Source organism: Propithecus coquereli, unplaced genomic scaffold (genome assembly GCF_000956105.1).
Source record: "Propithecus coquereli isolate 6110/MARCELLA unplaced genomic scaffold, Pcoq_1.0 Scaffold120, whole genome shotgun sequence".
Classification (NCBI taxonomy): domain Eukaryota; kingdom Metazoa; phylum Chordata; class Mammalia; order Primates; family Indriidae; genus Propithecus; species Propithecus coquereli.
In genome coordinates, this window is record NW_012136081.1 from 6,442,457 (window position 1) to 6,468,021 (window position 25,565).

General features: G+C 57.4%; 1 protein-coding gene across 1 annotated transcript; it reads right to left on the minus strand.

Moving 5' to 3' along the window:
* Nucleotides 1-1,647: 1,647 nt before the first annotated feature.
* SYT12 (synaptotagmin XII) lies at nucleotides 1,648-16,156 on the minus strand. The gene is made up of 7 exons (XM_012665344.1): nucleotides 16,113-16,156; nucleotides 11,559-11,752; nucleotides 8,502-8,894; nucleotides 5,670-5,885; nucleotides 4,822-4,942; nucleotides 3,604-3,737; nucleotides 1,648-2,086 (listed from the first exon to the last, which is right to left on the minus strand). The coding sequence occupies exons 1-7, from the start codon at nucleotides 16,144-16,146 to the stop codon at nucleotides 1,913-1,915; spliced, it is 1,266 nt and encodes a 421-aa protein (XP_012520798.1). The 5' UTR covers nucleotides 16,147-16,156; the 3' UTR covers nucleotides 1,648-1,912.
* Between the last annotated feature and the right edge of the window lie 9,409 nt (nucleotides 16,157-25,565).

The following is a 25,565-nucleotide window of genomic DNA, read 5'->3' on the forward strand; positions in this document are numbered from 1 at the left end:
AGAGACAAAGGTGATGTGGGGTTGAGCAGGGCTCCCTGGAAGCCCCCTCTTCCTGCCCCAGCTTTATTTTGGTTCTAGAATCATTCCAGTCAGCACACTCAGTCCCCACCACGGCCATCCCGGGTACACAGTCAACATGTCATGCAGCGGGAGGGAGGGCAGAGGAGAGAGAGCGGGGGCACGGGTGGCCTGCACTGCACGGCCACCAGGTCAGAGAGTCTGCGTCTCCCCGGCGGCAGAGGCTCGCCCAGCCACGTGTCTCCTGGTCCTGTGCTCACTCCTGCTGGCCACAGGGTAGGGAGCTGGCGGCAGAGGTCCCTTCAGGGCTGGGCCGTGGCTGTGTCAGGTGGGGAGAGCCACCGTCCTGCCTCCAGGCCCATGACCACGCTGGGTCCCTGTTCTAGGCACTCCCCATGTCACTAGGAATAACGGGTTGGACCTGGGTCTCCATACCTTGGCCCAGGGCCAAGGAACAGGGAAGCCAGCCTGAGAGCCCACGCCCTCACCCATGGGTGGCCCCGTTCCTGTGACACGGCAGGTGCGCCCACCCCTCAGCTGTGGAGGGCAGAGGGCAGGAAGCTGCTGCTCCTCTGGGACTGTCCTTGGTGATGATAGCTGCCTCAGCCCGTGACACCTGGGATTACGCCCAACAGGCCAGGCCCTCTGTGTCTGGGCAGCCCCTGGGGTGCACTTGTACTGCAGGGCCCCCGTAGTGATCAGGTGGAGGCTGAGTGTCCCCCAAAGCCACAAAGTGCTTGGCTTCTCCCCCAACCCCCACTGAGCTTCCCTCTCTCTCCCCGAACAACCCCAGGCCCAGGAGTCCCCATCTCGGGTTTTGCTCCCAGGGAACTTGACCTACACCCCGTGTCCTGGGGGTTGGAGCCATGCTCCAGAGCCACCCCTTCCTAGACTGGCATTCAATCTTCCCGGGCTGTCCCTCAAGCCACCCGACCTCCCTGATCTCCCCCGACTTCCCATCCTGCCTCAGCCACCTGGGCAGTCCTCCTCGCTGCCAGGGCTCCAAGGCCCCACTGAGGGGCCTCCTTGTCCACCACATCTTTCCAGGCGCCCGCGGCCCACCAAGACCTCTGCCGCCGGCGTTCCATCCGCCCCACCACCCGCCAGCGCCCTGGCCCGCCGGTGGAGCCAGCGCCTGGGCTGCACGCGACGGTGCACGAGGACCTGGGTCCGGTTCTCGCGCGGCCGAGGTCTGCGCAGTGAGGTTCACAGCGAATAGCTCCGGAGCCGTGTTTCCTGCGGCCTGCAGGCTCCTGCCCAGAGAGGTCCCTTCCTGACCCACCGCAGCGGGCCAAGGACGGTCTGAGGACTGCGTTTGTGATGGAAAGTTCATATCCTTTCCCGGGGGGCGCCTGCCTGGGACATGCTCAGCTCCGTCCCTGCCGCCTCCTCGCTCAGAGCCCTCCGAAGCGGTGTGGCTGGGCCAGCAGTCAGCACAGAGCAGAGCCCCAGGCCAAGGGGTCTTGTTTTCCTGATGTCCTGGGGGCGGGGTTTGGTTTGCGTTACGGCTGCCAGGCCTAGGTGCCTAGCCCAGTGCCTGTACCCAAGACTCGCTGGGCTCCAGCGTGTGGCCTGGCTTGGCAGCTCGCCTCCCGCCTCCTGGGGGAGCAGGGTAGGGGGACCTCGAGATGGAGCCCACCTGGCCAGTGCCCAACTGCACTCCCTGCGTCCTGGCCCAGCCACAGCTGGTCCTCAGTGGGAGACAACCCTGGGTCCCTGGACATAGAGCCACGCCCGCTCCAATCTGGACAAAGGGACAGAGATGGCTCATGAGGACTCCGCTGGGGGACCCCAGCGTTCATGGCTCCAGCGGGGCTATGGAGAGGGCATCGGCCAGAGCTAAGTTTGTGCCAGGCTCCAGCGGCTCCGCCGCCCACCTGGCCCACCATGGCTGCTAGTTTCGCCGGACAGCATGCCACATGGACACGGGCCTGCGCAGTGTGGCCAGCATCTGGTTCCAGTGTGTGGTGCCCATGCCGCTGGCCGATGGCCCAATGATGACATGGCCCACGTTGTCCCCACGACCATCGCTGCTGCTCTCAGCCACTGTCACGCGGAGAGATAGGTCCTGGGGAGGAGGCAACATGGGTGTTGGGGACCAGGAGCAGCCAGAGGTCCCCCTTGGCTCCTGGGTCCCAAGCCGTTAATGTCCAGGCCCCAGCGGGGTGCCAGGCGCAACTCCCTGATTCCTCACCTCTCATCTGGGAGGTGAGGGGACTTTCCCAAGGTCACCCAGGAAATAACTGGCAGGCGAGGGTCTCGCCTGGATCCCCACAGCCTTCTCTTGCTGTGTCCCTACACAGTGGCAGCACCACACTGCCAGGGTTCCAGTGCTGGCCTCCCCACTTCCTTGCTGCATGGCCTTAGGCAATGACTTGGGCTTTTGCTACCTCAGTTTCTCCATCTGTAAAATGGTGACGATAAAATGGTTCCTACCTCATAGGGCTGTTCCGGGAACAAAATGACTTAAACTGCATAGCATGGCGCCCGCGCACAGAGCATTTCAGAGGTCTGTTGTTATTACTAATATCATCATTATGTTGCACTCACAGCCGAGGAAGCAAAAGAACTTGCTTGAGATCAAAGCAGTAAAAGTGGAACTAGAACCCAGCCCGACTTCTGTCCTCCCTGTCCCCACTCCATGGTCTTGCTTATAGAGGCTGTGGAGTGGTGGCACTATGACCACCTGGGGAGGCAAGGGACGGGTGGAAAGCCTGTCCCACAGGGGTGGCGGGACAAGGCTATGATACCCAGGACCCGCCAGAGATGCTGGGATGTTTGCCTGGGGTAGGAACAGCCAGAGTGAGGCAGAGTTCTGGGCTTTCAGGTCCAGATGGGGTGCCCCAGGGAGGGAAGGTTCTCTACAGCCTCCCTCCTACCAGGGAGGTTCTCTACAGCCCGGGCTACAGGCACAGGTTTTGGCTCAAGACACAAAGGACTTTTTCACTGTCAGGAGTGCCCAAGGGTGGAAGGAGATAGTGAAGGGAGGTAGTGAGATCCCCATCCTCTGAGGCATGTAAGCGGAGCCCAAGCCATATCCGCTGCAGTGCCCCTGCCTGTGGTCTTTGATGTCCCTGCGGGGAGGGGGTCTCCCTGGGGCTCATTGCCTTCTGTAAGCCATGGGGGTGCCCAGCCATGGGGGTGGGTGCCCAGCAGGGTCTCTGTGGGGCAGGGTCTCAGAGCCTTGGGAGATTTAGAGCCAGAACTCTGGGCCTTGGGTTACCCCTGGCCCATCTCCAGGCCTCTGCAGTTCCCTCCACTGGGGACTGTCTCCCCCAGACCTCAGCCAAGCCAGCCCCTCCTGCAGGCCTCCCCCACCCCCTGCTGAAGTCTGAGATGCTCTTAGTGGATTAGAACTGTCTGGGGACTTAACTGCCTGTCCCTTGTGTGCACCAAGAAAGCAGTGCCTGTGCCCCAGCACCCCCCATAGGGCTGGTACCCAGTGGGTGCTCAATAAATGCTAGAAAGGTGATGGCTTCAGGCAAACCATTACCACCTGCAGGAGCCCCGAGAAGTGAAGCTGGAGAGGTGGCGTGGCCCCAGAGTCCCAGGGTGACCTGGCCTCCTCCCTGCCCCGCCCCTCACCTGGAGCACGATGGCTGGAACCGAGAAGATCATGGCTTCGTTGAACACCGGGTTGGGGTCATCCCTCTTCACGGCTGTCTTTTTCTTGCTCATCTTCCTCCCATCCTGCAGCAGGTACACCTTGACGAAGGGGTCTGCAGGCAGGTGGGGGGTGAGGGCCAGGCCACACTTGCTTGGCCCAGCCTGCCTGTCCTGCTCGGCCCAGGGGCTGCAGACTCCCCACACCTCGGCTAGTGCCCTTATCTCCTGTAGTGCTGCCGCCGGCCCTTCACCCTTTCTCCCACTTCACAGATGAGAAGACTGAGGCTCACATGGCAAGTCAGGAGAGGGCTGGACTTTGGACTCAGCAGCCTGCCTCACGCCCACACCCCCCCTCACGTGGTGCTCTGGGGGCTCAGCGGACCCGCCAGTTTTCATTCTATAAATGGTCCGAGTGCAGACGTCAGCTGTGAGTCACCCGGCGCCCGCTCAGCAGAGCCTGACTCAACTGTGTGCAGCTCTGAAAAACAAGTTGCCCTCCGGCCGTCATCTATGGCCCAGAGGGTGTCCTTGCTGCGCCTGCCTGGAGCCAGGGTCCCCCGGGCTTGCAACTCCCCGTAAGTCGGGCTCCCCCAGGCCCTGCCTGTGGTTACCCAAAGTACAGCTGCCTCCACGGTCACTGCTTTGAGAAGGTCCAGAGGGTCCTGCAGACCAGGGCATCAGGTCCTGCCTGGCACCCATCCCGACCCGGCAGCCCCGGTCCCCTGGGATGTTGCCCCGTGAATGGGAATGGAGCCTCCGTCATGACTTCCGGCTCTGGGAAGCAGGGGCCCCCCTTGGTTCCCTGCCCAGTGCCCCCAGCCCTGAGTACTGCCTCCTGCTCTCAGAGCCCCATCACCCTGGCCCCCTGTCACCCTGGGCCCCGGTCACCCTGACCCTCCCATCACCCTGGGCCACCGTCACCCTGGGCCCAGTCACCCTGCCCTCTCAGATCACCCTGGGCCACCGTCACCCTGGGCCCAGTCACCCTGCCCTCACAGGGGGCCCTGCTATCCTCCAGGGTTTCCCCAGCTGGATTAATCTTCCCACTGTGCACGGGTCCTGAGCTCGGCCGAAGCCATGGGGGACCCTGGCACTGTGTCCCGCACCTGCTGAAGCCTCCGGGGCCCACAGCACAGCAGCTGGGTCCCAGCTTCCACGGAGCCACATGGCGCGGCCAGGCAGCCCGCAGGGCCTTACCTGCCGTGGTCTTGTCATTGGTCCAGATGAGATTCTTGGCCTTCACCACGACCACGGTGAGGCGCTCGGCCGTAGGGAGGTAGCTGAGGGAGAGCAGGATCTCCCCCACGGCGTCGGCGGCCTGGTGGACAGGGGGCGGCTCAGAAGGCTCCCCCCCAGGACTTGAGCGGTCTAGGGAAAGGCCTCGATTGCCAGGGAAAGGCAGAAGCTCCCTTCCCCCACAGGGGAGTGGCTGTTCTTGGGGCCCCTTACACCAGGGCACCGGACTGGCAGGACTGAGAAAGGGATAATTTCCCCCTCCCCACACTGCGCGGAGCACGCGCCACCCTCCCTTCTGCGTGAGCTGTGCCTGGGAGGAGGGCCCGAGGGTGCCTGTCAAATGTAGCAGTCGAGTGCAGTTCTGTTCCCTCATTCCAGGCCAAGGAAGCACTATGTGGTAGTAGCACATACAGATCCAAGCGGAACGGCATTAAATCCTTTGCTTAAACAACAACATTCCCTGAGCACGCCTATATTTATAAGGGTAAACTTCAGCTTGGCCTCTGTCTGAAATAATCTCCTTTAGGGCTAGAGGAGTGTTTGCCTGACAGAAGCTCTGCAGAATTAGAACCTCTGAAAGTTTGGTGGTAAGAGCAGTAGACGAGCTGTAAACAGTGGTCAAGATGATTTTGTCATTTGCCTGCAGTAAGCAGAGTTTTCTCAAATGTGGCTCAGGTCTCCTTCTCCGCTCTCCTAATGATCAGGGTTCAGGCTGTTGCAAGGACAATGCAGTCCCTCCTCAGAAGTGTGCCTGCGTGCGTTCGCTTTCTTCAGGGGTAGATGGACGGGCTGAGGCAGGTCAGACTTACCTTGTTCTGGTCCTGTAAGTAGAGCCAGCCGCTGAAGGGCTGTAGTGGGAGGTCGAGCACAGAAAGCTTCAGCTCCACCACCCCCGTGCTGACATTCCGCTCGTCCTCGTCAATGCCGAACACAGAAAACCGCAGGCTCTTCTCCTCCAGGGCTGTGGGATCCAGGGGGATGGAGAACTTCTCATCAAAGAAGATGGAGTAGGCATTCCTCTGGATCTGCAGAGAGAAAGGGCCATGGAGGGAGTGCCAAAGCTGGGGAGGTGGCAGCCAGGGGCCTGAGAGGCCACAGCAGGGAGAAAGCGTGGGCGGGGACTCCGGAGACCCGGGCTGGAGTCCCAGCTCTATTGTCCCGACAACCTCAAGGCCAATCTTCCCTTTGGTGGTTTAGCCTTAAAGGTTTAAAAGTCCGCTGTCTTCTCCTCAGCGGTGGCTGATCTAGTGGCCTGGCATTCAAAGCTGCCACAATCTGATCCCAACTAATCTCCGCCCTGAGTGCCTGTGGTGCCGAGGAACCCTCCTGGCGTTGTGGCTGAGCTGGGCTTGAGTCCAGCCCTGGGCCAGGCCTGCAGTGGGGGGTGGCATAGTTGTCTGTGAAGTCAAAAGCCACTGACGTCCCAGGCCCTGCAGAGCCTGGCCCAGGACCGTGTGAATCTGTAGGAGGGACGGCGGAAGGAGGGAGGGGCTGGGCAAGGCTGGGCAGACTCCGCTTCCAAGCCGAGTCCTGCCTGGTGGGTGCCACTGGCCTCCTCCCAGGAAGTCGTGGGCAGGCCCCCCGGGAAGGTGCGCTCGCGGGCACTGCTCTCCTTTCGTGGGGGGCTGCCTGAGTCACTGCCTGGCGATATTTAAAGAAAGGAGCTCTCATCCCGGGCACCTTGCCTGAAGCTGGGGGGCTGCCCAGCCTGGGGGCAGCACCCACTTGGTGGGATTAGCCAGGTCGGGAAGCTAAGAGGCCCGCCTTCCCCGAACAAATCCCCCAGCGCCTCCGCCTCCATGCAGCACACTCTTCTGTCACTGCCTGGGCTCTGGGAAGGCTCGTCTTGCAGTGCTCGCTGGGAGCCACGCTCCCCACACAGTCCCTTGCTCTTCGAGGGCTCCTTGCCCCCAAGGGATAAAGCCACCTCCCAACTCCCGACCTTGGCATTCGGGGTCCTTATGCCCGTCTGGCGCCACCTCTCCTGCCTCCCGTCAAACTAGCCGCGCGGCTGTCCCCTGCCCGTAGGGGCTCGGGCTCCCAGCCACCCATTCTCTGGGTGCTGTGCTTTATGGGCAGCGGCAGAGGAGGATGGGATCCCTGGGTTCACGTCTGGGTCTCCTCTTACTTGTCGGGGCAAAGTGCATTCCTGAGCCTCAGTTTCCTCATCTGTAAGACGCCCTGACAGTCTGTCCTGTTGGCCTTAGGGGGCTACTGAGAGAATCATGGGTGTGTGGGGCTCTGTGAGCCAGGTTCTCAGCATACGTCAGGCTGTGTGGCTGCTGTCTGCCAACGTCCCTCCTCAAGGGATGTTCCTGAACCACCCAGAGTCCTCTGGGCAGCCCAGGCCACGGGGAACATGGATCGGGCTCGAGAGGGGCCCTCCGTGGTCCTCAGAGCCAACCAACTGAGCACTTCCTAAGGACTTGATGTGTATTAACCCATCTCTTCCTCAATAATTATGATGCTCATTCGACAGATGGGGAAACTGAGTCACAGGGCACTAAAGTGACTTACCCAAGGTCACACTGCTAGGAAGTGGTGCAACTGGGATTTGAACCCAGGGAGTCAGATTCCCGGGTCCTGCTCCTAACCACCCACTGTACTGCCTCTCAGAAGCTGGGCCACCCACTCTTGGTGCCCACATACCTGGGGCTGGCGGTCAGTTCTGGACTTTCCTAGAGTGATGGGGCAGGGTGGCGTGGGGGAGGGAGCACTGTGTCCAGCACTGAGGGCCAGCCAGCCAATTTTCAGCATGGTACGTGAGCAGACACAGGTGGATCTCCAGGAGTCAGAGGGCACTTGGTCCTGCGGGTCCTCAGGCTCCACCGCCCCGGTCAGAGCTACCGTGTGCTGAGCTCACGTATCTCAGAAGCTCCTGGCCTCAGTGGCCATCCAGCCCAGAGCTGCCTGCTGCTGGGCAGTAGGTGCGTCTCAGCTCAGCTTGGCTCCCTCTCAGCAAGGCGGAGGGACGTTCAGGGTGGCCCGGGGCGCGGGGTCCTCCCTAGCTCACTCTCCACCCTTCCCCACTCTGCTCTCCACCAGGAGCTGACCCCCACCGGCTGCATCAACAGGCCCGTTGGCCTCTGGTTCCGGTGGGGTCAGCCGGGGGCGTCAGCGGAGGGAAATCGGAGGTCCGAGTGATTATCCCCTGAGGTCCTTCTCGGCAGTATTGCTGCGGGCTGACCATGGCCTTGACCAAAGGCACAGCCCCTGTCAAGGTGGCCCTCTCCAGGGCCTCTCTCCTTCTGGGCCTGGTAACCTCCTCTTCCCCTCGTCCCCTCAGCCCCTCCTGTACTAGACCCGGGGACCAGCCTCCCTGAGGTCGCCCCACACCCCACCCACACCACTCTAAATAGTCCCGTGCCGTCCCTTTCTGCCAGGACCCCATGTGGACACAGGGACGGACGCCGAAACGGACACGTGCCACACACTGTATCATCCCTGTGGTAGGAGAGCCCTGTGGGGAAGCCCCAAACTCCTGGCTCTGTTCCCTCTACAGTCCGGAACCTTCAGCTCTGGCATCAGCGTCCCCGCCTGCTCTCTAGCACCCTCCGTGGGTCCTGCGTGGTCCCGCAGACCTGCCGCCTGGGGAGGAGGCTGGCAGCCGGCCACCCCTCTGCCCCACCAGCGCCACCTACCCGGGAAATGCCCACGATCTGCTCGTCGGGCAGCAGGCTGACGCGCATGAAGCAGGACTCGAAGCTGGCTTCCTCCCGCTCCAGGAGGTCCTTGCCCTGCAGCACGGCCACGTGCAGGGTGTGGGAAGTGGCCTCGTAGTCCATGTTCACTTCCACCTGGCCCAGCGTGAAGTCCTGCCCAAAGTTGTTGCTCACGGAGGAGACGGAGTTCAGGGAGTCGGCCGACTGGGACTTGCGGAGGGTCCCGTAGGGGGCCAGGTCCACCTCCCGGCCCATCAGCTCCAGGGGCCCCAGCTCGCTGATGCTCTCAAAGGCATCTTCGATGCTGAGGCTGCCTTTGCGGCTGGGCGGTCCCCGCGCGCTGGCCTGCTGGGTGTTCCAGGCGGGCACTCTCTGGGGGTGAGAGAAAGCGACACAGGAGCATCACAAGGGCCATAGGCAAGGTCGTTAGGAGACAGCAGAGAGGAGCAGGAAGCCCCGCTCATTCAAGTCCCCCTTTCGGCGCATTCTTAGTTAGGGAGATCCTTGTTTAATGTTATTTCATGTCACTTATTTTCCTCTGCTTACCCAGAAGGAAAGAAAGCTTGTTCTCAAAATGTTTATTTGTAGGGACAGAATTCCATACATAAAGACGTCACTCACAGTGACGGAAAGAAAAGTAGTTAGCGACCTAAGTGTCCTGCAGAAGAGAGGGGAACGGGGTAGGAATGCTGGGATGTGGCCACTCGGCAGATGATCACGCAGCCTTGAGGGACGTCTACAACACAGAAGGCTTTCTATTTGGTAATACTGGCCCAAATACTCGAACTTTCCTTTTCCCTAAATTAACCTTGTGATTTGAGAAAGCAAAAGCCTTTATACCGGCTGGGTGCGGTGGTCACGTCTGTGATCCCAGCACTCTGGGAAGCTGAGGCAGGAGGGTCGCTTGAACTCAGGAGTTTGAGACCAGCCTGAGCAAGAGCGGACCCCATCTCTGCAAAAAATAGAAAAATTAGCCAGGTCTGGTGGTGCACACCTGTAGTCCCAACTACTCAGGAGGCTGAGGCAGGAGGATCACTTGAGCCCGGGAGTTTGAGGTTGCAGCGAGCTATGATGATGCACACTACCCAGGGTGACAGAGTGAGACTCTATCACAAAAAAAGGAAAAGCCTTTATACCATAAGCATCTTCCTTGGCTTCATTACCATAATTTTTATCTCCACATAGCCTTCATTACCATAATGAAGATGGTATTTTTTTTTTAAGAGACAGGGTCTTGCTTTGTTGCCCAGGCTGGAATGCAGTGGCCCAGTCATAGCTCTCCATAACCTCAAATTCCTGTGCTCAAGTGATCTTCCTGTCTCAGCCTCCCAAGTAGCTGGGACTACAGGTGTGTACCACCACACCCAGCTAATATATATATATTTTTAGAGAGACAGGGTCTTGCTATGTTGTCCAGGCTGCTCTTAAACTCCTGGCCTCAAGTGATCCTCCTGCCTTGGCCTCTCAAAGTACTGGGATTACAGGCAAGAGCCACTGAGCCTTGCCATTACTACACTTTTTAATGGCTCCCCAATTTTCTATTGAGTGGATAACCATAATCTATTTTACTATTCCCCGCTTTTTGGACATTTATGTTGTTTGTAATTTTTCAGAAATACAAAAAATGCAGCATTTAATAGCTTCTTAAAATCTTGGCTTGGCAACTGGACGGTGTGTATCTGTAGTCCCAGCTACTTGGGAGGCTGAGGCAGGAGGATCGCTTGAGCCCAGGAGTTTGAGGTTGCTGTGAACTACGATGACGCCACTGCACTCTGGCCCAGGGCAACAGAGCAAGACTGTCTCAAAAACAAAACAAAACAAAAAAAAAACCCTGGCTCAGAGGACACAGTCCTTTTGAAGCCTTTTGATATGTGTTGTCAAGATGCTCTTTGGAAAGCTGTTCCAATTTACACTACACTCCCCACAACAGAGTTTGAGATAGTCCCTCTGAACAACCCAAATGAGTGAGCACGAGGGACTCCAATCTGGTAACAGATTCTGGCTGTGCTCTCTGGAACTCTATGTGACATTTGAAAAATTCTCTGCTAAGTGTGGAAACATTTAGCAATGTATAGTGAGAGCCCTAAAACTGTTGGTATCCCCGATACAGTCACTCCACATCCGGGCATCCTTCCCAAGTACACTCTCCCAAATGAAGACCGAGTTTTATACACAAAACATCTACTGCATTATTTATAATGGCACTTAGTAAATCATGGCACATGCACAAAAAGGAATTTCCTGCAGCTGTTAAAGTGATGTTTATGACGGGCATTCCACAATATGGGAAAACGCTTCAGCTTTAAATGAGATGAAAAGAGCAGGGTATAAAAGTCTATGTAGCTACGACAACTATGCATGGAAAAAGACCGGGGGAGGTAGATTCAAACCATTGGAAAGAAGTATATCAAAATGTTAATAGTTAAAAAACAGTTAACAGTTGTTTGCCTCTGTGGGGGGTGGCCTTTGGGGAAATGTTTTTCTTCTTATATATATATATAGGTTTTCTTTCTTTTTTTTGAGACAGGGTCTCACTCTGTCACCTGGGCTAGAGTGCAGTGGCATCATCAGAGCTCATTGCAACTTCAAATTCCTGGGCTCAATCGATTTTCCTACCTCAGCCATCTGGACTACAGGTGTACGCCACCATGTCCGGTTAATTTTTCTTTTTTTTTTGTAGAGACGAGGTCTCACTATGTTGCTTAGGCTGGTCTCAAACTCAAGTGATCCTCCCGCCTAGGCCTCCCAAAGTGCTAGGATTACAGGTGTGAGCAACCATACCCTGCCTTATTTATACTTTTCTGTAATTTCCACAAGAGGGTTTTAAAAATTGGAAGCATTTATTCATTCAACAAGTATTTACTGACTCCCTAGCACTGGTCTAGGAGTCGAAGATATGAAGGAGGACAAGAAGGTCTGGTTGCCATCCAGAGGACATCACCTAGGAGGGGGAGGGACTGGAGGCTGGTCCTGAGCGTGGACGGGGGAGGGGCATGGGGTACACCTCTGTGTGCACCTGCGGGAGCAGAGCCTCACCTTCTGCCTGACCTCTGCGTAGGTCTCGCCGTACTTCTGCTGCAGGTATCTGTAGTCGTAATTCGGGAACGGGGAGGGGCTGGGGAAGCTCCCCGACGTCCAGAGCTTCCACAGGCTCACAGCCGCAATGCCCAGCAGCGCCAGGGCCCCTGCAGCGTAGACACCTACCTCCCAGCCAGGGGGGCTCTTGATGACTGCAAGGCAAGGGCAGCCTCTCATTAGTGGGTGCTGGAGCCCCCCGCCAGCGGTTACAGACCCCACCCAGGGACCGGGTTGTTCAGCAATGACTTACTTATTCACTGGACGAGTATTTACTGAATGCCTACTATGTGCCAGGCTCGGCGCTAAGTGCCGGGGATCCCATGCTGAAGAAGATACAGACCCGCCCGTCCTGGGTCTGCTTGGGACCAGAAGTGTTTCGGATTTGGGATTTTTTCTCTCTTAGGAATATTTGCATTACACTTACTGGCTGAGCATCCCTACTCCAAAAATCCCAAATCCAAAATGCTCCAATGAGCACTTCCTTTGAGCATCACATCAGTGCTCAAAAAGTTTCAGATCTTGGAGTGTTTCAGATTTCAGATTTTTGGATATGAGATGCTCAATCTGTATATGAAATGTCTAGAATAAGCAAATCTATACAGACAGAATCTATACAAATTTATGTAGTAGAATTAGTGATTGGCAAAGGCTGGGGAAGTTGAAGGGGACAGGGTTTCTTTTCGGGGTGATGAAAATATTCTAAGAATTGACTGAGCTGCCGGTTGTACAATATATTAAAAACCACGAAATTGTACGCTTTACGTGGGTGAATTGTTTGGTATGTGAGTCTTATTATCTCAGTGACTCTCTTACCAAAACAAACAAACAAACAAATAAACAAACCACTCAGCCGGAAGTGCCAGGCGGCTGCAGGCTGTCAGGGATTGGAGACAAATCCAGACACTCAAATGCTTTTTCTCTGCTCATGAGTAAATAACTTCCCCTATCTGAGTCTCACTGTCCCCAAACATGGTAATTAACTACCCCTCAGCCATGGTGGGCGAGTCCCCGCCTAGCGCAGTGCCTGGCCCGCTGCAGGACCACACATGTTGAACGTCTCGCCTCACTCTACCTGGAAATCTGGCCCTACCTTCCCAAAGCAGACCAGGTTCATTTTGCAGAAGGTCACAGTGCTGGCAAATTCTCTAAACCGTTCTCAGTGCTCTTACACATTGATCTCAATTCGAATGGGGAAACCGACCCACAGAAAGGCTAAAGAACTTGTCCAAGGTCACGGAACCACGAAAGGGTAGCACTGGGGTTCCAACTCTGACAGGGGACTTCAGTGCAAGCAGGGCAACTGGTGCCTCCCCCGGCCTTGACCCAGCGCAGCAAGGTGGAGAGAGGCAGGGAGGGCATCTTCGGGGAGGAGGTTTATCATTGCACATCCACTGAGCACTGACTGTGTGCCAGCACCTTGTGGGCATGGGGAGTCAGCTCCAGGCCTAGTCCTTGGCCTTAAGTAGCTCAGGTGACAAATAAGTGGCCAAAACAGGGTGCTAGGAATCGTGATGGGAATAGCTCAGGAAGGCTTCCTGGGGGAGGCGCATGTAAGCTGAGCTATGAGGAGCAAGAAGTGTGCTGGGCCAAGGCAGCAGGGGCTGGGAGTCTAGGGCAGGAAGAATGCAGGATGTACACAGCCTAGTGTCAGCCAAATGCCCAGGCAGAGCAGGAGGGGTGCTTGGGGCTGGAGGGGCTCCTGGCCACCATGCCCCGGAGCCTGGCTGTGGGGAGGGATCCTGCAGCGTGGCAGCTGCCCTGGCGGGGAGGCCTCAGCCTGCCCTGCTCTCTCTGAGCCCAGCTGTCTCTGCCAGAATCCACGACATTGACTCACTCAGGAGAGCAACGGGCCCAGCCTTCAGCCCCGACATCCACGCAGCCCTGAGCACCCTTGGAGGCCCTGACTCCACTTTCTAGAAGAGGAAAAGTGAGGCTGAGGGAGGCTAAAGGGCACGTCTGTCTCTCTGCTCAAGGCCACGGAGGTGAGAGATGGCAGAGCGCGGGTGCAAGTACCTTGGCTCCCAGGCAGGTCACCCAGCCCCTCTGGGCTTCAGTTTCCTGATCTGGAAAATGAAGACAATGACAACAACATCCCCCACCCAGTGGGCCCACTCTGGTGAATTTATTCTAAGGGGAAAATCCCAACAAGTTTTATCAAGTTTTATGTCTGGTATGAGTCACCAAAGCTGTATTTATAACAGCAGAAATCTGGAAACAGCCTGAAGGTCCCACCAACAGGGCTGGCAGGGTTTGGTGGCACTGTCTGGGGAGGGAATGTCACTGGCCTTTGAGAATGACAATTGAGGTCATTAGGGTGGCATTGTGGCAACGGGGAGAGGCATTTCCAGCATGTTGAGAGAAAAAGAATCAGTGCCAACATGGTATGACAGCACAGTTCTTTTTTTTTTTTTTTTTGAGACAGAGTCTCACTCTGTTGCCGGGGCTAGAGTGCCGTGGCGTCAGCCTAGCTCACAGCAACCTCAAACTCCTGGGTTCAAGCAATCCTTCTGCCTCAGCCTCCCGAGTAGGTGGGACTACAGGCATGCGCCACCATGCCCAGCTAATTTTTTCTATATATGTATTTTTAGTTGTCCGGATAATTTCATTCTATTTTTAGTAGAGACGGGGTCTCGCTCTTGCTCAGGCTGGTCTCGAACTCCTGACCTTGAGCGATCCACTGGCCTCGGCCTCCCAGAGTGCTAGGATTACAGGCGTGAGCCACCGCGCCTAGCCAACAGCACAGTTCTGATGTAAAAATCACGCAGCACAGGAGCAAGGGCTGGGTGGACGGGGGCAGGGAAAGGGCAAGGTAGTGAGGACGGAAGTGCTGTTACTTGTCCTGTGGCTACAACGTAATTCATGGCTCGATAAAACCACAACAGAGATCTGCAGAGGGTCCCACGCCTGCCTTGACCAGGCTCAGACGTCCTGGGAGCATGGGGAACAAGGGCTGGGCAGATCGAGGACTCAGTGGCACACGTGAGAATGACACGCGCACTGCTCTGGACGCACATGACAGTGCTGTGCACGCCGCGCCGGCTGGGTCAGCACGGCCAAGCAGTCGCGGGGGGCTGGCCGGAGGGCGGGGGCAGAGGCCTGAAGTCTGAGCAGGCCACAGGCGTGCGAGGTGGCAGAGCAGAGCCAGGCTCCTGCACGTGAGAATCCGGGTGCCCGTGCCGGGGTTGGCAGAAAAGGGGGGCAGGGCTGGGGCACAAAACGCAAAGCCCCCGGAAGGTGACATGAAATGACAATACTCATTTATTAATTGATTTTGTGGAGGGCCAGCGCTGGCGACATGGGCAGTGAGGAGGAGGAGGAGGAGGGAGAGCAGCTCCCTCACAGAGCCCCTGCGGCTGCGTCCTGAGCAGCACACGTCCAGGCACCCTGGTTCTCAGCCCACCCTGTGAGGAGGGTTCTATCACTATCTCAACAGTACGGATGGGGACGCTGAGGGTGGCGGGGAGATCTGCTGCCAGGTAGTCCGGCTCCGGACCCCTGCGGTCCCCTCCATGCCAGACGTGAGGACTTAGGCAGGCGAGGCCCGACCGGGGAAAGTTGTGTTCGCAATCGCTATGTTGGGCACTGCATGTGACGTCAGCCCGCTGAATCTTCCTGACACCTTGAACAGCCCTGAAGTGTCCCTATTTTACAGATGAGTAAGTGGGGGGCACAGAGAGGTCTTTTCACTTGCCCGGGCCATGCTAGGTCTCGGCTAAGACCCGGGCCTATGCGTGGAACTGAGGACCCCCAGCTGGGGGCTGGGAAAGATGGTCTCTGCTGCATCCTTCAGCTCGGCCCTGGGCTGGCTGGGGGCTGTGCCAGGACACGAGCTGCAGTGACAGGGAGCCGGCCTGGGAGTCAGGAACCTGAGTTCATGTCTTGACCCTGTTTCTCACTCACTGTCCCTCTCCCTTGGTGAGCCTCACTTCTCCCATCTGTAAACGGGCAGGGGAACACAGGCAGAAAAGATGGCGAGTATATTTCAGCTCTGACACCACCCTCCCTCGGCTGGCGGGAGTCTGGGGGGCATCTCCCGGCTCAGCACTGTGACTGGCCAGCTGTGCCTGCTGGGGCACTGGGTGGAAGGGTGGGGGCTGCGTCCCTGGACTGAGTGATCTCCGGGTTTAATGCTCCATGAATCTAACAACGACCTTCCTGGGTTTCCTTTCCTTGACAGGTTCCATGAAGGGCCCCAAGTGAGTGGATTCTGGGGACAGGCTCGTCCTCAGGGAACAGCAGGACAAGGGTCCCCTGGGAGTCCCCTCAAAGGAAACAGACGGAATCACTATAGCAGGAAGGAACCTCCCGAGTGGGAAGATGCGGAGACCTCAGCAGGGTCCAAGCTCGACGTCCCCAAGGCTGTACCACCTTGGGTGAGTCGCTGACTGTCCTTACAGTAAAACAGGCCATTACTCATGTCCCCCTGACACCTCCCACCCCAGGCCTGGTGCAGGGGGCCCACGGGATAGCCCACAGGTGTGACCTGAGGAGGGGTCTGCCTTGGGGACTCACCACTCAGGTGGTATTCTGCCACGTCCACGGCCATGATGCCCGCTGCAGTGGTGCAACTGGAAGGGAAGAGAGAGTCAGCGGAGATGGCTGCAGAGGGTCACCAAGCCTGACCCTGCGTCCTGGCCTCCTTGGCGCCCGTGCACCTGCCATCTGGAGTTCGCGCTCAGCTGCAAGGGGAGCCTGACCAAAGGTAGGTGTTTTTTAAGATGACATGTTAAAAAATAGTGTTTAAAGCTCTTTTCAAACACTCTAAGACCTCATTTCAGGGTTGCCAGATAAAACAGGATGCCCAGTGACATCTGAATTTCAGGTAACTTTTTAGTATAAGTATGTCCCAAATGTTGCCTGGGATATATTTATACTAAGAATAATCCGTTATTTATTTGAAACTTAGATATTACTAGGTGTTCTGTGTTGTATTTGCCCAATCTGGCAACCCTACCTCCTTTCTACCCGAACAATGCCAGGCTGACCGGCAGCGGCTGTCGGTGAGCAGGCCCTCGGCTCGTTCATGAGCCTGGCTGCACACGCTCCCGTTCAAACCGGTGGGAAGGGCTGCTTCTCCGCAGTGTTCTATCATCAGTCCTTTCGCTGCCTGGCACGGTTGCTTCCCCACCCCACCCTCCACCCCCAGGTTTATGAACCATTGAGTCCTGACTAAGTTGTTCTAGAAAGGTCTGGGAACTCATATGAGCCATTACCTGGACCCAGGCAACTGCTCCTTGTTTTCTTATTGTTGCTAAGAAGTAAATCCGGCTCACAGATGTGCTCTACATGGGCAGGTGGGGGAGTTCTGGAAAAGATGAGTTGCACTGATCTCAGCACAGGAGGGCGCAGCAGGCCGGGATAGCCCATCGCAGCCCGCAGAGGGCTGGCGACACACCCACGAGGTGCGCGGCGAGAAGGCTTGGGGTGAGAACCCAGCGCTTGCCTGGCCCAGGGGAAGCTGCTTTTCTGTTCCAGTGGGAACACCGACCAGGTTCCTGGATCTTCTGGCTCTTGAAAGAAAAGCCAGATACCTGGTGTTTTTTTAATGAGCAGTTTCCTGACTTTTATATGTTGCTACCAATTCACAAAAAATGTAAACACCATTCGGTTGCCATATAAAGGCTCTTGGGCTGTGGCCCACCTGTTCCCAACCCCTCGGGGTGTTCTGTAGGTTCCCTTTGGGACTGGGGACAAGTTGGAGGGTGAAGCTGAGACATTTGGCATTTTCAGGAATCCCGGGCTTTCCCCAGTCTGTGGCTTTGGAGTCAAGAAGTTGGGGTGCCTTGGTGCGGTCAGGGTTCTCTAGCACATATGGGGCTGTTAGAAGTCCTAAGGCAGAAGCCTCGAGAAGCAGGGCAGACGAAGGTGTACAGACAGCTCCTGGCTACCAGCTCTCCGGTGCTGCCCCCACTCTGGGATGAGATGTGGGTTGTCATGGTGATGGGAGGGTGGTGCTAAACCAGGAAGGCCTTCACCCATCCTGACTTCAGTGAAGCTCATTCCTGGGCCCCGGGCCAGAGATAATGGTAATGACAGCCGGCCTTGTGAGCACCGCTTACACACCAAGCACAGTTGCAAGCACTTTGCATATATATGACCTCATTTAATCCTCATAACAGCCCCATGTAGTAGGTGCTATTATTATCACTGGTTTGCAGATGACAGTCCCAAGGTGTAATTTGCCCCAGCCACGCAGCTAATAAACTGTTCGACCCAGGCTGTCTGGCTCCACACTCCTAACCACTGCGTCTTACCGCAGGTGGGCATATGGTTTCAAAAACGTTTCCTAGGAATCTGCAGGTCAAATCGGTCACTGTGTACATGTCCAGGCTAGCCCTAGTTCCTGGCAAAAGGGGATCTGGACACACTGAAACACACATGTTAATGTGAACACACACATCCCAGCCTGCTTCTGCCTTGCCGGGAATCCGATAATGGCATCAGCTTTCTTTCCTGCTCACCTGGCACAAACCGACTTTGCGAAAATGAGGCCAGGAAGGGACAGCCAATGCCAGCAGCAAGCTAGCAAGGTTTACATGGTGAGGTACCCCCGAGGCACGACATATGCAGTACAGGACAACCACAAGCTGCATCGAACCTCTGGCTATCGGAGGGACCTTGTCCCCTCCAAGGCCGGGCCAGCTCAGACCCCAGATTCCTTAACTGCCTGCTCTTCCCCCACCTTTAATGCAACACCCCTTCCCAGGGAACTGTGGTTTCAGTGACGGTGTGAACGACTGCTGGGCATGCCCCAGACAGAAGTTCCAGCGTGGCGCCCTATGAAGGGTCAGAAGCCAGAGCACGTCTGCCCGAGTGGAGGGAGGAGAGAACTTAGGGGGACACTGAGGCTTCTGGAGGGGTCAGCCTGAGCACAGGATTTGTAGTCACCTGCACCCAGCTCTCAATCCCAGAGCTGCCGCCTCACTAGCTCAAGTGACCTTGGGCAAATTTCTTAGTATCGCTGAGCTTCAGTTGCCCCTCTGTAAATCAGGGCTCATGACCACCCTGTGAGGGTGCCAGGAGGGTGAAAGGAGAAGGCAAGTGTGGCCAGGCTTGGCGAATATTAGCTGCTGTGGTCAGTGGCCTAGCAATCGCCCACAAAGGTCCCCTAACCCCTAGTCCGCGCAGTGGAATCATGTGGGCAGCACTGCCAGCCTACAGATGGGTTTTATTTCTCTTAAATTTAAGTGAGTTGCCAATTAAGTGAGTTCCAATTTAAAAATTGGGAAATTTTCCATTAAAAATCGATCCAAAAAAAAGGGTTCCCAGCTTCCCTTTAAAAGTTAGAAGATCTGGGGACAACGGTTCCATCCCCTGTGGTGCACACCCTCCCGACAATAACAGGAGCTGGAGCTAAGCAGGCTCTGCCCTTCCCAGGCATTTGCTCTAGGGTTCAGGCCCGGACCTCCCACCCCTCCATTCACTTCCCCATTCATGAGTCTGGGAAGCTGGACTTCGGATGAGCTGGGGATGTTCAGAGAGATTAAGTGACTTGCCCAAAGCCACACAGACAGCAGTACTGGAGCTGGGCCTGGTAGGCACATCTGCTGCCCAGTCCAGGCCTCTTCCATTAGCAGGGACACCCCTCATGCCATCTTCCTCATCACTCCCCAGAATCCTATGGGGCTGTTAGCATCCCCACTCCATAAAAGGGCTCAGAGAAGGGCAGTGAATTGGCCCAAGGTCACTCAGCCGGTGAGCAGGGAGCTGAGACTGAGCGAGGTCTGGCTCTGCAGCAAGTGCCTTTCTTAATGGCTTCACTCACTATGTCTGAGACCCCCGGCTCCATCTTACCTCAGCCAACCTCAGTGGGCTCCTGCTGGCAGCCTGGAGGTCTGCCAGGCACAGGGCTGTGGCTTCAGCTAGGAGTAGGATGCTGACAAGGCATATCGGAGGCCAGGGCAGCCTGTGACCAGAGCTCGGACACACAGCACAGCAGGGGTGAGGCGGAGCTGCTCCAGACCCTCATCTGAGCTCCTGAGGCTGCACATCCCCTCCTTCAGCACCCCTCCCCACCCAACCCCCGAACTGCATGGAGCTTGCTCATTGGAACAGCTCTAGTTTTAAATTCCGGCTCAATCACACCTACCCAGCAATACCTCGCTATTGCTGTGTGCACGTAGACATGATACGTGTTCACTGCTTAGCACCGTGCCTGGTATGTAGTGGGTACACAATGCAGACCTGATGACTGAATGCATTAATGGGTCCCCATTTTACAGGCGGGAAGCTGGGGCCCCAGGTCACTCAGCACATGAGTAGCAGCCCTGGGATAGGTGCCAGGGTGCAATGGATCTGGGCCTGGGCTCTTGGCCACCAGTCTGACTGCTGACCAGGCAGGCCGTTGTGGGGGTATGAGGGGGGTGGGGGAAGAGCCACCACCTGGCTTTGCTGGAATCCAACCCTGGTGGAGCCTCCCTCCTGGGCTTGTCAGAGAAATGGCTTTCCAGCAATGTTGTGCCTCTGCAGGAGAGTAGGGCCCGTGTCTCTGCTCCCCTCTCTACCCCATCCCCTTGCTTTATGTCCTCAAATCACATCTCTGTCCAGCAAGGTGCTGGCTTCCTGACCCCCACCTTGAGCCAACAGGTAATGGGACGGATGGCGGACGGATACAGGGGAGCCCAACCCTCCAGGCCGGGAGCCTCTTTAGAATCTTTAGGTTTCAAAACCTTTTCAAGTGCCTCCTTGCCCCCATCGCTTTCTGAGATAACCACATCCTGCTGCCGTCCCCAAACAGCCCACAGAAACCACAGTACTAATTGGCTGGGGGCTGGGAGAGGTGGCATTTATTGGGTACCTACTATGTGCCGGGCACTGAACCAAAGACTTGCCCTGTGTTATCTCCTTGCAGCCCTCTGAGGGGGCTGCTAACCTGCCCCTTGTACTGGTGAGAAAGCTGTGGAGCAGGAAATGACTTGCCCAGAGTCCCGAGAGCTGACAAGAGGTGGAGTCTGGGTCTGAACCCCAGGCTAGGAGCACCCACTCTGCTGAACCGCTTGAGGAAGGTTACAGACCTCAGAACGGTGAAGCAGGGGCTGGGGCACTTCTCCTGACCCTTCTTCAGACTGACTGTGTTAAATTGGGTGGGTCTCCTGCCCTCTCAGAGCCTCAGTTTCCCCATTTCTAATAGGAAGCACTATTGCTGCTGTTCTCCAAACCTGTCCCCCAGGGTGCAGGTTTCCCGGGCTCTTTGGAATGAGGGTGGCCGCACTGACTGAGGGGGGGGCACACAGTGTCTCCACAGCCCCTGGAGGAGGGCTCACCAGGATGGCAGGCTCACCCACACACCAGGCTTCCCTGTCCCCATGTTTGTCCCCACTTCCCCCCGCCTGCTTCAGCCTAAATCTACAGCCTTGAGGCCCGGAGTCTGGGCAAGCTTCCTTTCCCCCAAGAAGCGGCAGCACAAAAGGTTCCAAGGGGCCCCTGGAAGGCCCCCCACCCAGGCCAATGACACCGGAGGCTGAGGGTCCTCTCTGGCTCTTCACACAGCCTGGACCCCCTGGGAATGGGGTGCGACGTGCACCTCCGGACTGGGAGAGTTCCCGGGGAGACCCAGCGCTCCTGCCTCAGGAACCCCCAGGATACGTGACCGGAGTGTAGGGGACTGATATTTGAGTTGGGAGGGGCTGTGGAGCCGGGGCAGGGGCAGTGGGGACAGTCAGGGCGCTGAGTGTGACAGTGAGGGGCGTGCGTGCAGCGCGGGCGCGGGGGGGGCGTGTAAATGGCGGGGTGAGCGCGTGTGTGCACACGCGGGGCGGGCGTGCGGGGCGCGATGCGATGCGCAGTGCGCGGAGTGGCTGGGCCGGGTAGGGCGCCCGGCGATCGCTCGTGTGCAAGCGCGGCGCGGGGCTGCAGGCGCGCGGAGTCGGGGGTCGGGGGCCCAGGGAGGGGGACTGCGTGCGTCCGCGCAGAGTGCGGCCGGGTGCGTACTCACCTCGGCTCCGCGGAGGGGCCGCCGCTCCGGCTCCGGCTCCGGCTCCGGCTCCCAGCTCCCAGCTCCCAGCCGGCCTCCCGCAGCGCGCACGCACCTGCGCCTCCCCGGCCGCCGGCGGCGACGCCACCCCTGCAGTGTCGCTGGGCGCCCGCCTCGGAGGAGCGCGGCGCGGGCCGGGGGCTCGGCGGGGCCGGGGCGGCGGACGGGAGCTGCGCCGCAGTCCGAGCACGCTCCCAGGAGCCCGCCGCGCGCTCCCTAGCGCTCGCCCCCCCGCCCGCTCCCTCTTTAATTTAAAGTGACAACCCCGGGCGCTTTCTCCGCTCGCGGGAGCAGCGCGGCGCTTCCAGGGTGCAAGCCGCCGAAACCCAAGCGCGCCCTGGGGTCCAGGGGCGTCCCGGGGCCAAGCCCAGCCCCTCACTCCCAGGCCCCGGGACGAGGGTGGGCTGGGGACGTGCTCGCCAGGGGCAGTCAGTAGGACTGGGCTCTAGCCTCAGCCCCCGCCCCAGGGGTTATCCTGTTCCCTTTGCAGGCCTCGGTTTCTTTATCTGTAAAACGGACCTGATATTGCGCACCTCCCGGGAGCCAAAGAAACAGACGGAAAAGCGGCGCAGGAGTTTCCCCTCTCTGAAAGGATGAGCACCCCTCCCGCCGTGACTGAGCTGCTACTGTACACCAGATCCGTGCTGGTCCCTTACAGCATCGTCGCACTTGAGCCTCACGATGGCCTAATCAGGTAGTGCTCACTCCACTTTTTACATGAGGCAACAGGCTCAGAGAGGCGACCAAGGTCACAGAGCCAAAGGTCAGAGCCAGAACCTGAACCCAGATCTGTGTGACTTCAGAGTCCATACTCTTAACCACTTAGGGGTCATGCTTTCTCTCCCAACGGAATGAATGAATCATTCAGGAGATATTTATGACGCCCCCGCCAGGCGCTGGGCACAGCGCCAGGTGTGGGCGATCTTCCATCTTCCGGGAACAGGGGACAGGTCCCTCCCTGCCCGCGCAGTCTGGCGACCAGGCACGGCACGCATTAGGCGGGGCCGGGGCGTGCGTGGGCGGGGGAAGGTGCCATGTGTTGTGGACACAGTAACCAGGAGAGCGGGCTGGCTGGGCACCTGGGGAGGCCTGGCCAGGGATCTGGGCTGGGTGGGGAAGAGGAGCAGGATCCCAGATGGGGCGCGAGTGTGCGGAGGCGGCGGTGATGCTCGGGTCATGTACACCCTGGGCCTTTGGAGCTGAGGGCACTGCCCTCTCGGTGGAGGCTGGCCTTGTGGAGGGGGCAGCATTGGTCTAGACCGCTGGGCCCCGGGGAGCTCCGGAAAGGGAGGGCTGTGTCTTACTCTCGCCCATAGGAGGCGCCTTTGTCTTCATTTCATTGCCTGGACCTGGAAGAGGAAGGAGAAAGGGCATTCATTACGCGGGGGTGGGTGGGCAGGTGGCAGCTGGTAATGGCCCCGGCTTTCACTGCCCTTTCCCCTCTGACTTAACCTTCACAGCCACCTGCAGCTTTGGTATGATCGAGTCCATTTTTCTCATGAGGACACCCAGGCCTGAGGATGACGGGGTTCCCGTCGTTTGGGAGGGAGTGGGGAGTTAGATGGCCATGGGTGCATAGTAGGTAGACTCTGAGAAGAGCTTTTTTGGAGCAACAAAAGGCAAAGTTGAGGCTGGTCCAGTTCTGGTGTAGGCCTCCAAGCTGACGCAGGGATTGGAGCCAGGTTGAAACAAGATCTCATCAATTTCATGTTTAATCTCTTCAATGATCAGAAAAGCACACACATGCGCACTGAAAGACAGGACTAGAGTGTTGACAGTAGTCCCAGTCCCAAACTGGAAACCACAAATGCCCGTCAGCAGTGGGATTCGTAAATGCCTTGTGGTGTAGTGACACAATGGGGTACGAGAAGCACGGAGAAGAAGCAAAGGTGCGGCCACTGACAAAAGGTGAGTGGATCTCACAAACGGAACATTGACCAGAGCACCAGGCACAGAGAACACATGCTCCACGATTCCATTTACAGGAGGTGCAGAAACAGGCAAAATTCCTCTGCGCTGTTACGAGTTGGGGCTGTGGTTCCCGTGGGGTGGTGACTGGAAGGGGCCTAAGGGGGGCTCCGGGTGCTGCTCACGTTGTGGTTTTGATCCGTGCCCATCTCTTGGGTGTGTTCACTTTGTGAAAATTCGTGGCATTGTACACTTAGGATTTGTGCACTTTCTACGTGTGTGATATGCTTCGATACAATTTATAAAAACAAAAACACCTCGTGTGGCTGCACGTTTCGTTGGAAATAGAAGGGAAACTCATTGGTGTGGCCCGAGAGGCCCTGAGTGACCTGGCCCTGCCGGCCTCTCTGAACTGTCATGCCAGCATCCTCGCCACCCACCGAGCTCCTGCCTCCTGGGCCTTCTGGCCTTCCTGACACCTGCCAAGCCATTTTCTGCCTCAGGGACTCTCACTTGCTGGTCCCTCTGCCTAGAAAGTGTTTTCCCTGCCCTCGCCAAGACCGCTTCTTCCATCTTCCACGCATCACACCCTAAAGGAGTCCCCTCATCAGAGACACCTCCTGACCACTCCGCCTAGAGGAGCCCTCCATGCCCGCTGATGTCCCCACACCGCACTGTTTGTTTCCTTCAAAACACCAGCCACAAACTCCAATCATTCTATTTGTTTATAGTTCATTTCTGCATCCCTCACTAGACTAATCATTGCAAACACATGGCATATTTACTGTGGGCCAAGTGCTCTTCTAGCATCATCATAAGGCATTGAAAGCTCACCCCAATCCCATGGGGATACGCTATTCTTAGTCTCATTTCACAGTTGAGGCAGTTGGGGCTCAGAGATGTTCAGTCACTTGCTCATGGTCACACAGCTGGAAAGCAGTGGGCAAGGATTTGAACCTAGGCAGCCCGGCTCCTGAGTCTTTGCTCTTAAATCTATACTTTGACAGACTTTGTCTGCCCTCTTCCTTATAGTATATCTTAGACAGTCCCTGACATCTGGAACAGTGCCTGGCACACACTAGGTTCTCAATAAATGTTTGTTGACTGAACAAATGAATGAATGACGTGCTGGAGACTAGGAGAGGAGGGGTGGGGGGCGTCTGGACCTCAGTGTGGTGATGCGGAGAAGGGGGACGCAGTGGTATCTGGAGTCTGACTAGCAAGGTAACCAGGGAGCTGACAGAGACGGAAGTTCTGAGATACCTGGAATTAACTACAAGTTGTGGTCAGGGCCAAGGCCAAGGCGCGGGCCTGGGAACAGCTCCTGTGTAAGTCGAGCCCACCTACAGACCCTGCAAAGTGCAGAGGGCGCTCTGCCTTGAAGGTGCACACCGTCCAGGGTCCCTAGCAGGACGTAAGGCCCTGGCAGGTGATGCTGCTCGTCAGGTGCTCAGGCTGTGGTAGCCCCAGAAAAGGTGACCTGAATCACCTGCCTCCGGCCAGAGACTCTCTGGGCCTTTGGAACCTCCCCAGGAATAGGAAGGTCCCAAGCGACTTAGAATCTAGGTGTGACTGTGGGGACACTCAACGAAGGCCACAGCCCTGGTGTCACCACGCCTTGAGCCTGCCTTTCAGCCTCCAAGCTCCAGTAGCTGGAGCCAGTTGTGTCACTGCTTCCTGGTCATCCTCTTCACCAGCCTGTCTTGGTGGGGATGTCCCTGGCTGTGTCCATCTACTGAAGTGGGCCCACTGGCACCGTCTCCCAGTGGGGCCCCTACTCATTCTTCATTGGCCTCTGGGACAATTGGGACCCGTTCCTGAGGAGCAAGGGCACATCAGGTGAGTCATTAACCTGTCTGGCCAAGGGATGCTCCATCTCAGCCCCCTGGGGACGCTGTGTGTGGAGTCAGTTCCAAGACCCTGAGAAAGGCAGGGCAGGCCAAAGCCACACGGCTGGGCGTTCTGGAGACAGGACTGGGATGAGGGCCCCAGGCCACTGCTCCAGCAAGCGGCTCTCTGCCGTCCGGGCCCTGGCCCAGGTGTCTGCCCTACACATGCCGCCACGGGCCAATTCTGTCACTTTT

Bases quoted from the DNA above. Each gene is read 5' to 3' on its own strand.
- SYT12 (XM_012665344.1), bottom strand. From the start codon at position 16,146: ATGGCCGTGGACGTGGCAGAATACCACCTGAGTG. The intron at 8,895-11,558 runs GTGAGGCTCTGC...TCTCACCCCCAG, and splicing joins ACGCAGAGGTCAGGCAGAAG to AGAGTGCCCGCCTGGAACAC. The intron at 2,087-3,603 runs GTGAGGGGCGGG...CCTCCTCCCCAG, and splicing joins TTCCAGCCATCGTGCTCCAG to GACCTATCTCTCCGCGTGAC.